The 13,168-nt window shown below is 46.7% G+C and overlaps 2 protein-coding genes across 2 annotated transcripts in view; both read left to right on the forward strand.

Moving 5' to 3' along the window:
• Positions 1-323: 323 nt before the first annotated feature.
• cip2a (cellular inhibitor of PP2A) lies at positions 324-10,478 on the forward strand (the record flags this gene model as incomplete). Its single annotated transcript, XM_080543444.1, has 21 exons — positions 324-425; positions 1,007-1,154; positions 1,504-1,616; positions 1,728-1,822; positions 1,937-2,033; positions 2,349-2,471; positions 2,618-2,763; positions 2,862-2,937; positions 3,166-3,405; positions 3,607-3,795; positions 4,897-5,030; positions 5,263-5,362; positions 5,458-5,576; positions 5,757-5,943; positions 6,068-6,142; positions 7,345-7,455; positions 7,569-7,765; positions 8,139-8,252; positions 8,727-8,809; positions 9,013-9,152; positions 10,338-10,478. 21 exons carry the CDS (start codon positions 324-326, stop codon positions 10,476-10,478), a joined length of 2,730 nt encoding a protein of 909 aa, XP_080399570.1.
• Positions 10,479-11,425: 947 nt separating this feature from the next.
• chrnd (cholinergic receptor, nicotinic, delta (muscle)) overlaps positions 11,426-13,168 on the forward strand; it is a gene marked incomplete at both ends in the record, with an annotated part of 8,794 nt that continues 7,051 nt past the window's right edge. The window contains 2 exons of the mRNA XM_080543539.1: positions 11,426-11,483; positions 11,839-11,984. Coding sequence (XP_080399665.1) covers positions 11,426-11,483; positions 11,839-11,984 — 204 coding nt within the window. The remainder of the gene's footprint in view (positions 11,484-11,838; positions 11,985-13,168) is intronic.

The following is a 13,168-nucleotide window of genomic DNA, read 5'->3' on the forward strand; positions in this document are numbered from 1 at the left end:
TAGTTAGTCGCCACTGCATTTGATTATTATTATTTGACTCATATTGAGCTAACTATCTAGCGTTAGCTTGTTTTAGGAAACTAGCCAGTTAGCTAACAACAGGTATTATGAAGTGACCAAACTCTGTGAACTAAGTAACACCTTAGCAGCACTACACTTGATTTACATCGCAACTTACTATGTTCGCTTAACTAAGCTGCTAAGCTGCTGTCTGTCCTGTGTGTTTTAAACATGTCATAACTGTAGCTGACGATATCAGCAGTCTGGATCTATCTTGTGCGTTTGCATGATAGATAGATATATCTTTATATCGTTGCAGAATCATGGACGTGACGACCAGTCTGAAGTCTCTCCTGCTGGCCATCCAACAGTACCGGGACAGCAGGTCTGCTACCAGCGTGGCCCAGCTCCAGAGACAAGTGGAGGTAGGTTTTCACTGGCGGATTAATGATAATTTTTTTGCATTGTTTACTTTACACAGTAGACTAGTCCTTTACCCAGCTATTCTTACAGTTCGTGACGTTAAAATTATAAGGTTCTATCTCCATTTTTGAGTTTTTTACATAATCTGATCCATTAAGTGTTTATTAATGCCTGTGTGGTGTTATTTTTAAAATGTTGACATTTTTGAGTTAGTAATTCATAAAATACAAAGGTTCCATCTCACAAAACATAATGGAATGTAAAAACTTTGACGCTCAATATCTCTGAACTGCCCTAAACGGAGATAGAACCTTATCATTCTAAACGGAGATAGAACCGTATCATTCTAAACTCACGAGTTGTTTGTTTCCGTTCTACTGTGCTAAGTCTGTAAGTAGCTACCACCCGTGCCATCTGACTGAACATGCCCTCTTCTACATATTATGCTCAGACTGTAGCTGTCAAACCCAGTGTTTAAGTGAACATCTTTTCTCTGTGTGTGTGTGTGCGTGTGTGTGTGTGTGTGTGTGTGTGTGTGTGTGTGTGTGTGTGTGTGTGTGTGTGTGTGTGTGTGTGTGTGTAGGAGGTGTCTGGGCTGCGCTGCGGTCGCCTGCTGTCCTCAGGGCAGGTGTTGCCCAGCGAGTGTGTGAACAGCCTGGTGGAGCTCGCCGGAGACCCCAACACTGCCCCTGCCCTCACAGGAACCATCATCTCTCTACTGGCCCAACTCGGTAGGCACTGACCACACTAGAACCTGCCTTGTCCTCTCCACTTGTCTGTTGCCATATCTTAAATCAGTCCCTACCCTTCAGAGGTAACCAATAGATAGGGTGGCCATATGGTGAATTACCCACCTTGCCTTGGAGGGCCTGGGAGCTATTACGGGTATTTCTTATAATTGTCTGATACGTCCATACCCAGAAGAAGTTTTGGGTTGGTGAAGACATGCAGGGTGAATGTGGAACGGGGTGACAAACAGAGTCTCTCCGTGTCATTTACCGTTCACAACTCCCCATGTTTCTCTCTTACACTCGCACTCTCGTTCTCTGAGTGTCTCTGCCTATGTTCTCTCTCCCCTAGCCTGTGACAATGACAGCAGAGAGGTGCTCCACAGCAGCTATAACCTGACAGGCACTCTGGCCTCTATCATCCACTGGCACAGCGCCACCCCAGGGGAGCCACTTGTACTGCAGGTAATGGGACTATGCAACCATCAACCAACCGTGTACATCTCAAACAGCCCATTCTGTATGAAAGTGCAACTAAATGTCAATGAAAGTAAACTGTGTGTGTGTGTGTCACAGTGTTTGCAGGTTCTGCAGAGGCTCACCTACAATTCACGGATATTCAGCTGTGCCAACTATATGCCCGAGCTCGTAGCTTTCCTCATGACCAACATGTAAGACACCTCTCCTCTTTGTTGCAGAAACAAATATATATATATATATATATATATATATATATATATATGCAGGCAGGCTGTTGATTTTGTCCCCTGTTTCTCTCCTTCCAGCCAGTCTCAAAATGATGACATCACCATGCCATGCCTGGGCCTGATGGCCAACTTGTGTCATTACAACCTGTCAGTGCAGAGCCACATCAAAGCTCTTGTGAGTCTATTACAACGTGTGTGTGTGTGTGTGTGTGTGTGTGTGTGTGTGTGTGAGAGAGAGAGAGAGAGAGAGAGAGAGAGAGAGAGAGAGAGAGAGAGAGAGAGAGAGAGAGAGAGAGAGAGAGAGAGAGAGAGAGAGAGAGAGAGAGAGAGAGAGAGAGAGAGAGAGAGAGAGAGAGAGAGAGAGAGAGAGAGAGAGAGACACTATACATGAGATTGTGTGTTTAGTGTTTAATCTCGCAGACTAATGTGAAGCCAATCTATATTACATATTATATTGACCTATGACCTTATTGTCTGTATGTTCCTTCAGACTAATGTGAAGGCGTTCTACCGTACGCTGATTAACTTCCTGGCCCACAACAGTCTGACAGTGGTGGTGTTTGCCCTCTCCATTCTGGCCAGCCTCACACTCAACGAGGAGGTTGGAGAGAAGGTAGGCTACACACACCTGGCCTTAACAAACCTATGGGCTTCCCCCCTGAACCGTACTATACTATACCATACCTTACCATTGTTATCATTTGGTTGGATTTGTCTGAAATATGAAAAACTAAAATAAAATGTGTGTATTTGTGTCAGCTGTTCCACGCCAAGAACATCCACCAGACCTTCCAGCTCATCTTCAACATCATCGTCAACGGTGACGGCACGCTGACCCGGAAGTACTCCGTTGACCTCTTAGTAGACCTGCTAAGGAACCCCAAGATAGCCGACTACCTCACCAGGTACACACCACCTAAGAAACTCCAAAAAACTTAAAAGTGTTGTGAATGTGATTTACATTCCTTCTCTCTCTTGCTCCCCCCTGGCTTTCTGTCTGTAGGTATGAGCACTTCTCAGTGTGTGTGTCCCAGGTATTGGGGCTGCTGCATGGTAAAGACCCAGACTCGGCTGCTAAGGTGAGTGGGGCCAGCAGGACACAGAGTCCGGCTTATGCTGTTGTTTAGTTCAGCAACACTCCACCACAATAGATAACGCTGCTCACATCATTGTGTGTGTGTGTGTGTGTGTGTGTGTGTGTGTGTGTGTGTGTGTGTGTGTGTCTGTTTATCTGTCTGTCTGTCTTTGTCTGTCTGTCTGTGTCTGTCTGTCTGTCTGTCTGTTTGTCTGTGTGCGTATGTGTGTAGGTGTTGGAGCTCCTCCTGGCTCTGTGTGGTGTGTCAGGGCTGCGTTCTCTGCTGTGCAACATCGTGTTCCGGCCTGCTGCGCAGCGTCTCCGGGTTGCAGGCCGCAGACAGGGGGCGGGGCAGGACTCCGGACAGAAGGCGGAGACCGGTTTGGTGCTTGTCCAATGGCTGAGCTCCTCTGCGGAGGGGGCGACGCAGTGCTGTCTACAAGCCTTGCAGCTTCTGACTGAGCTACTGGAGGTACGGCAGTCCCACTGGGAAACATGTCACTTATCACACTGTCTCATGGATATTGTCACATAGGAGATATGCTCAATGACATGGTACTAGGTGAGTCATAGTGGTGTATATCACTGCTTTTTCGAACGCCTACAGTCTTGAGATGATCGGAAAGTCGACTCTCATGTAACCTGGACTGACCCCTTCTTTCTCTCTGTATAGGAGGCGTTGGGGGCAGAGAATGTGACAGCGTGTGTGTTGGGGTTCATCGAAGTGCTGGTTCCCATCGTGTTGGCTCTGCTACAAGGTCTGGACTCAGAACAGGGAGACACTCGGCTCAGATCACATTGCCTACGCACCACACACAGCACCGACCTGCTGCTCGATATCCTTTATCTGTTCTGTGTGTGTGTGTGTGTGTGTGCGGCTTAAGTATGGGCATAGGATGTGAGAGTCTTTGTCTCATCTGAGTGTTTATATATGGACTCTGATGTGTGTTTGCATGTGTGCGTTAGGGTTGGGCGGCATCAAATTCTTTAAACTGTTAAACCGCCCCCAAATTAAAAAGCGGTTTACGGTTTAACAGCGGTTTACGATATCATGACAAAAATGTGATGCATGTTCCAGTTTTATTCTCTGAGCAACATCAGAACAGAATAGCAAACGTTAACAACATTACAACATTAACAACATCTATCAATCTGAGTCACTGAAAATGCCGACCGGTGTCCCGCAAGGTTTCATACTGGGCCCTCCTTTATTCAGTCTTTATATGAATGACTTACCATCAGTGTGTCCTCTTAATGTATGCAGATGACAGTGTTATATGGACATGGCAGGACTAAAGCAGATGTAGTTGCGACACTCACCAAATCCATGGCTCAGGTTACAACATGGTTGAAACAATGTCGTCTCCAACTAAATGTCTCTAAGACTGTGAGCATGTTTTTCACCAAGACAAACAGCTCTACTGATGATCCACACGTTATTGTATCTGGGGAACAATTACAGGTTGCGAGTGAATTTAAATATCTTGTGGTGTTTGGCTAGAGTCTAATCTTTCCTTCAAGGCACATATCCCAAAATTCTGTAAGTGAGTCAAATTCAGCCTGGCCAACTTCCATTTCATAAGGAACTACATGTCAACAGAGGCTGTACAGTGGGGAAAATTAGTATTTCACCCCCTGCTGATTTTGTGAGTTTACCCCCTTACATAGAAATGAACAGTCTTCGTCTTTTTTGACAGGTGATTTATTTGGCATTGTTTACAAAAAGTTCTGTCATCACTTTTATAGCATCTTCAACCACACAGACGAAGGACGAAGACTCTTAAGGCGTTTATTATATATAGCCATTTATGATGGTATTGACAAAAACGTGTTGTATAAGTATATACTTATATAGCTATTTTCAACAACTGTGGTTTACGGTATAACTGTAAAACCGTCCAACCGTAGTGGTGTGTGTGTGTGTGTATGTTACGCCTTAACCCTGTCACTCCTGTGTGGTGAGGACTCAGCCATGTGTGCTGTGGCACGCCATGTGAAGGCTACGCTCTTCCTGTCTCACGTGGAGCACCTCCTCTCCTGTTGTCATGGCAACGACCCCCTCACCTGCCCCCCCACCAGCTCAGAAAATGACCTGAGGTAAGTGTTTCCTCAACACACACACACACACACCTCAGAATTCATATATAAACACAGATGAGACAAAGACACACACCACCTATTCCAGTGCGTAAGCCACACACACACACACACACACACACACATACACACATACATAAACACACATGTGCTTAGAACACATACATCAAATGTACTTTCAATTTGCGCTATGGTGAATTACAATCCATTTTGATTTGTTTGTGTGTGACAGTCAAGTGTGTGCAGAGGCGGTGTTGAAGACTCTGGAGTTGATGAGTAAGCTGAGACAGCAGGTGAAGGACATGGAGACCAGCTTTTACAGGATCCTCCAGGTAACACACACACACACACACACACACACACATCAGAAGAAGGAGAAGGATAGGAGTATATTAAATCATTTCTCCATTCATCTCTCTGCTTCTAGGACCAGAGGATGGTCACTCCCCTCTCTCTAGCTCTGACGTCCAATCAGAGAGAACGAGTTCAGACTGGACTCCGCCTACTCTTTGAAGCCACACCCCTTCCAGACTTCCCCACGCTGGTGTGAGTGACTGAACAGACACACACACACACACTCTTCACTTTAAATCACCAACACAGACCGGATGTGCCAAGTTACGTTTACAACACCCTAATCACAAACACAAACAGACCAGCCACCCACCCATCCATCCATGCATCGGTTGTGTTATAAATGTCTGGTTGTGGGGTCTTCTGTCTCAGTCTGGGGGAGAGCATTGCTGCCAACAACGCCTATCGCCAGAGGGAGGCTGAGCTGTCTGTGAAACGTGTGGCAGTGCAGGAAGCCCCGTCTCGCCTGGGGAAGAGCCTGGCAGCTCAACCCCCCGCCTCAAGCCCCTCCCAGCAGAGCATCCACAGCCTGATCGAGAAACTACAGAGTGGCATGGAGGTGTGTGTGTGTGTGTCTGTGTCTGTGTCGCAGCACCTGTGGGTGTGCATTTCTCTGTTGGAGATACAGGAACTGTGTGAGTGTGTGTGTGTGTGTGTGTGTTGCTGATGTCGCTGTGTTGCAGATGCAGGAGCAGGGGAAGGACTTGCATGTGTCAGAGATCATGGACGTCTATGAGCAGAAGATTTCTGCTCTGGCGGTACGTATACAGAACCACTACATATATACAGTATGTATATATACATACAGTTCTGCTTGAAAGTATGTGAACCCCTTGTGAAATCTTTATTTCATCTTTATTTAATAGTCTTATTATCTGACATAACAGGTTTATATTGACCAATTCCATATGTTGGTTTAGAGGGAATAATGCGTGTAGTAGGAAAACAAAATTATAAAGAAATTAGTGCAGGTGCAAAAACAAGTGAACCTCTTCAGTCAATAGTTTGTGGCACCTCCATTAGCAGCGATAACTAAACAATCTAGATCTAAACAGAATTTGACTTGGCCAATTCAAAACACAAATCACATTCTTTGGTAGATTTGTTTGAATGCTTTGGGTCGTTGTCTTGTTGAAAGACCCATTTTCAGCCCAGCTTTAGGTCCTTGACTGATGGCTTGAAGTTCTGTTAAAAAATCTCCTGGTATACCTATTAATCAAAATTCATGGATCCCTTAATGATGTGGAGTGGCCAGGTCCAGTGGAGGAAAAACAGCCCCAGATCATGACATTCCCACCACCATGCTTGATGGTGGGATAAGGTTCTTTTGGTGGTAGGCAGTGTTGGGTTTTCGTCAAACATAGTGGATTTGATTGTGACCAAAAAGGTACATTTTTGACTCATCTGTCCAGAGAATGGTATGATAATGATAACACAACTGAGCAGGTTTCTTATCTCTATTTATCAGCGTCCCTCCCGAACCCTTTCCTAAAGGTCTCCTTCAACTGGTTAATTTGGTACCCAATTATTTACCGGCCTGATTCTACTTACCTACTTGATTTAACCAATGCAACTTAGGGTTCACTTATTTTTGCACCTGCACTAATTTCTATTTACGGTAGTTTTCCTACTACACGCATGATTCCCTCTAAACCAACATATGGAATTGGTAAATATAAACCTGTTATGTCAGATAAAAAAAGACTGGTTCTGATTAAATAAAGATTTCATGGTTAGAAACAAAAAATATATAATTGCACAAGGGGTTCACATACTTCGAAGCAGCACTGTATATATATATCCATACTGTGACAAACGTTCTGCTCTCTCTATTTCTATGCACTGATAGTCTTTCTCTCTCTGTTTCTATGCGTTGCTAAACTATTTCTATTTCTATGTGTTGATAGTCACTCTGGCTCTCTATTTCTATGCACTGATAGTCCGTCTCTCTCTGTATCAGTCTAAGGAGGGACGTCTGCAGGATCTGTTGGAGGCCAAGGCCCTGGCTCTCTCGCAGGCTGACCGCCTCATTGCACAGTACCGCTGTCAACGAGCACAGGCCGAGGCTGAGGTGACACACACACACACACACAGACAGCGACTGTCACTCTCTTCTTCACACAAACTCACACAAACGAACACACACCATCTCTCTGTCTGTCTGTCTGTCTGTCTGTCTGTCAGGCTCGTCAGCTGGCGTGTCTGCTGAAGGAGGCAGAGAGGAGGAGAGAGGTGCTGCAGGCCGAGGTGGGGAGTCAGGTGCTGGATGCGGAGAGGGCCAGGGCCGACACGGAGGAGCTCCTGCAGCACAACGCCAGGCTGCAGGCCGACTCCCAGGAGCACCAGGCCCTCAAAGGCTCCTACAACCAGCTGCTCAACAGGTCAAGAAAAGAAACACACACACACTCACACTGGTCATGTCTCAACAGATTGCACGCACGCACGCACACACACACACACACACTGCTCATGTCTCAACAGACTGCACGCATGCACACGCACACACTGCTCACGTTTTTACAGATAATGCACGCACTCACACACACACACACACACACACACACACACACTGCAGTGCTCAACAGCCATCTGCAGCCTCTCCAGCCACTGTCCCTCTGCTTGGTGTTGATGGGTATTACCAGTTGTCTGATGCGTTTCCTTCGTGTGATGACCTGTTTCCTGTTGGATGACCTGTTTCCTGTTGGATGACCTGTTTCCTGTTGGATGACCTGTTTCCTGTGTCCTCCTGCGCAGGTTCAATGAGAGTGAGCGTCTGCTGAAGGAGCTGCAGACGGCTCACATCTCCCTCACCAAACACAACGACACACTGAGGAAGAACCATGACACTCTATGCCTGCAGCACGACAAGTAAGACACACACACACACACACAAACACACACTCAAACAGTATACAGACAATGACAGCATCACGTCTTTTTACAACTATTTGTATCCTGAAACACTCACTACATTCAACGATCCACCCTCCTCTATTGTCAGCATCAATACATATTCACTGTGGAATTTCAAACATTTGATCCAGACACCAGAGGCGTGTTTCCCAGAAATTACGTAGACTGTGGCTGCCCGCCATAGTTTCATAACGAACGGAAAATATTTTTACACACGAGCGATGAGCTTTTTACACATAGGTGACGAGATCGTTGGGATTCGCACTGCATGTACTGTAGGTCTATACGTTTTTGTGCTATCGATAACCCCCCCCCCGCGCCCCCGTTGACAAAAACCTTTAGAGGGTCTGACATCCACCCACCACAGTCTCACAAAATCCTGTGTGTCGTGTACTTCCATTCATAGCCTCTCTTTCTCCTTTCTTGCAGAGCTGTGTCTGAGGTGGCTGAGAGGGAGGAGCAGATGGCATCCCTCCAATCACAGCTGCAGCAGAGAGACCGTGACATCACAGGTTAGTGAACCTTGCTTCGAGTGCTGTGCGTGCGTCATAAGCCAAGTATGTTTTGACTTACCTTTTTTTCACTAAGTGAACACCAGAAAAAATAACGTCGTCCTCATAAGAGGTAACAATAAACAAGTAATGTTTTCATGGGAATAAACCAAATGGGATGACAAATGTGTTTTTCACCCCCCCCCCCCCCCCCCCAAACTCAGGTGTGAGGGGTGAGTTGCAACTGCAGAAAGAGAGGGAGAGAGAGAGAGAAAAGGAGAGGGAGGAACTGGAGGAGTCTGTGGACGTTCTGAGGAAAGAGCTCTGCAAGACTGAGCAGGCCAGAAAAGACGCCAGCATCAGGGTAAGAACACACACACACACACACACACACACACACACACACTCTCCGCTGCCTAGGCTAGTATCACATGTCCTCCGGTTTCAAGCAAGGCTGTCTATCATTCAAGCGTAGGGTTGGGTATTTAATTTGATCCATCTCGGTACTATCTCTGCTTCTTCTTTATCAATCCATGTCGGCATGGGTTCGAACCCGGCCCATTCCCTACTGACATGCCCCCTCTCCCTTCTTCTCCTTACTTTCCTGTCTGTCTTATATAGGTCCAATAATATGAAAAATATGAGAGGGACTGGTCCACTCAGGAAAAATAACAAAAATAAATAAATAAAAAGTGTACTTACTAACAATATTGCACATATTCCATATCCCATACTGAACATCAGTATCGGGCTGATGTTAACCCAAAATGCTGGATCGGAGAAAGGGAATGCTGATGGCTGCACAGTTGAGATGACACGCAAGTGCAGTGACAATAAAAACAACAATGTCTGTTGTTTGTGATGATTTCACGCTTGAGACAGACACCAGTAAAACTGCTTGTTGCAAAATTTGTAAGCCAAGTTTTTTTTAATATACTTTTATTGAATCAGTACTCAGTATCTGCAATAAACACGTGGTATCAGTGCAACCTACACATTACTTGACTCAATGTATAGGTCAATTCAATACAGGGACAACCGCAAGGCCAATACAACTTAAGCCGCCATTTGTCGCTTTTCCACAGCTGTGCCAAGGCTCACTAGCGGTCAGCTAGTGCTCAAAGCCTGCTGCTTCCAGGAACAAGCCTGTTTGTATTTACACAGTTGGGCTTTCGAGTCCTGCCCTGTATGATCTCCAGTTTTTTTACATTCTGCAGTTCGTAAGGTGGCGAGATATGGAGACACTAGCAACACCTCATATTCTCCCAATAGGTTCAAGTAACTTAAGCACATTATAACAATTGTATTTGTAAAAAGCACATTCAAATCCAATAGCTAGCCAAATCAAGCACTTGGATGATAAGAATATCCCGCCCTCACTCTTAACTACGCCCGTAGTCCTGTTTGACCTCATAAGGCCCTAAAATCCTGACTCCAGTCTTGATGAAGATTCCTTACTGTATTTTCTGTAATCTACCGCTACATGAGTTAGATAGCTAGGCCGAGACTGAGCCTGGGTGTTTCCTACCCTTTCTCCCCCACCCTGCAGGCCTCGTCTTTGGAGCTGCAGAAGAGCCAGGTGGAGGCCAAGCTCCAGAAGAAGGAGGATGAGCTGAACAAACACTCCCACATGATCGCTATGATCCACAGTCTGAGCAGTGGCAAGGCCAAGAACGACCTGTCCCTCTGAGTGAGAGAGAGAGAGAGGACCTGTCCGTCTGAGTGAGAGAGAGAGGACCTGTCCCTCTGAATGACAGCGAGAGGACCTGTCCCTCTGAGTGAGAGAGAGAGGACCTGTCCCTCTGAATGAGAGAGAGGACCTGTCCCTCTGAAAGGATGTTTTAAAAATCTCGATTAGTGATGTATTTCTGTGTATTGTCTGTCATTTTAATGTATGCTGTGTTTTAAAGCCTATCGTCATATCATATATTTGTGAGTATTTTAACATTTTCTGTTTTTCTGTCCATTTGTCTGTTGAATAAATGTAGACTGATTTACCTGTTGTGGTCATTTACTTACTTCTAGACAGTAAAAGTGTGCGTGTGCGTGTGTGTGTGTGTGTGTGTGTGAATTGAATTTCAAATCAGGAACTAAGTACATTGAAATTACAATTCAGTGATTGCAAATTGGACATTTCTTTTTCAATCATTTCTCAATTAAGTGAAAAACAACACATTTTGTGGTCCTACAAATCTCTGTGTCTCTTTCGACACAGTGAGTGAGAGAGAAGGCCTTGCATTAAAATGTTAGGGCATCAAGTAGATTCATTTAATGTATCTTCTTCTGTGTTTGTGGACACTGCGTTTCTGACCAGGCAACATATCTCCCTTTAGCCCCCACATGCCCCCTTACATACATGACACACACACACTATCTCTTTCACACACACACATTCTCAATGTCCCCTTACACACACCCAAACAAATTCTCACTCTGTGCCCTTCCACATTCTCACACCGGCTCCCTTTCCCGTATCACTGGTGGAAGTGGAGGATTGCGTGTCTATTTTCTACCCGTGACTGTTTCCCCACCTGGTCCTGTCTGTCAGGGAGGCAGTGAACCCTGGGGGTCGCCAACACAAGGAAAGACGACCTCTTTCTAGTTCGCAATCCACACGGTGCCAAACTAGAAACAAGCATGAACCTCTGGTTCTTTGGACCGGGAATTACCTTCTTGTTTGCACTCCTGCTAACGGGTAAGTCATGACACCGGGCCCGGGCCCGCTACTGGTACCTGGCCCATGGTGTATCGGAACGGGTCAGTTTAAAACCGATATTCATTTTTATTGTTCTTTTGAATTGTAGACTGAGTTCTATGGAATTGTCTTTCCCTCGTCTGTCTTCTAGGATTCTATGGTGGTCATATAACAAAATGGCTGAATGTTGATCATTTAAATAATATGATTATGATTGTTTATTAACTCAGGGCTATGTATCAAACCCAACTTTTCAGGGTAAAATCTAAGATGCGATATGAGTGTCACTGTACACAAGGCCTATTAGTGTGTGTGTGTGTGTGTGTGTGTGTGTGTGTGTGTGTGTGCGTTGCAGAGTGCTATGGCAGGAATGAGGAAGAGCGGCTGATCAACCACCTGTTCAAAGAGAGAGCCTACAATAAAGAAATACGGCCTGTAGAGAAGCAAGACCAGGCGGTCGATGTGTACCTCGCTCTCACACTTTCCAACCTCATCTCTCTGGTACGCTGTGTGTGTGTGTGTGTGTGTGTTGTGTGAATGTCTTTGTCACTGGTATGCATTTGAGTGGTGTGTCTGGGGTCTAGGGTCAATTGTGTGTGTGTGTGTGTGTGTGTGTGTGTGTGTGTGTGTGTGTGTGGGTGTGTGTGTGTGTGTGTGTGTGTGTGTGTGGGTGTTATAAATACCCCCAATCTGATCCTTCCGGCTCAGTTTTAGAACACAATGACCTAGTCCAGTAAACAGCCCTGGTTTCCACAGTGGTGCCAGTGTGTCCCAAGGCTTACTAGCAGTAGCTAGTTCTCAAAGTCCAGTGCTTTGAGCTTAGTGAACAAGCCCATTTTAACAGTTGAGCTTTCTAGTCCCCCGCCCGTAACAGGACCAGGGGGTAGAGGAGGCTAACAGGACCAGGGGGTAGAGGAGGCTAACAGGACCAGGGGGGTAGAGGAGGCTAACAGGGGGGTAGAGGAGGCTAACAGGGGGTAGAGGAGGCTAACAGGGGGTAGAGGAGGCTAACAGGGGGTAGAGGAGGCTAACAGGACCAGGGGGTAGAGGAGGCTAACAGGGGGGTAGAGGAGGCTAACAGGGGGGTAGAGGAGGCTAACAGGGGGTAGAGGAGGCTAACAGGGGGTAGAGGAGGCTAACAGGACCAGGGGGGTAGAGGAGGCTAACAGGACCAGGGGGGTAGAGGAGGCTAACAGGACCAGGGGGGTAGAGGAGGCTAACAGGACCAGGGGGTAGAGGAGGCTAACAGGACCAGGGGGGTAGAGGAGGCTAACAGGACCAGGGGGTAGAGGAGGCTAATGGGGGTAGAGGAGGTTAACAGGACCAGGGGGGTAGAGGAGGCTAACAGGACCAGGGGGGTAGAGGAGGCTAACAGGACCAGGGGGTAGAGGAGGCTAATGGGGGTAGAGGAGGTTAACAGGACCAGGGGGGTAGAGGAGGTTAACAGGACCAGGGGGGTAGAGGAGGCTAACAGGACCAGGGGGGTAGAGGAGGTTAACAGGACCAGGGGGGTAGAGGAGACTAACGGGGGGGTAGAGGAGGTTAACAGGACCAGGGGGTAGAGGAGGCTAACAGGGGGGTAGAGGAGGTTAACAGGACCAGGGGGGTAGAGGAGGCTAACAGGGGGGTAGAGGAGGTTAACAGGACCAGGGGGGTAGAGGAGGCTAACAGGGGGGTAGAGGAGG

Source organism: Nansenia antarctica (assembly GCF_963989245.1).
Source record: "Nansenia antarctica genome assembly, chromosome: 12".
In the NCBI taxonomy this organism is placed as follows: domain Eukaryota; kingdom Metazoa; phylum Chordata; class Actinopteri; order Argentiniformes; family Microstomatidae; genus Nansenia; species Nansenia antarctica.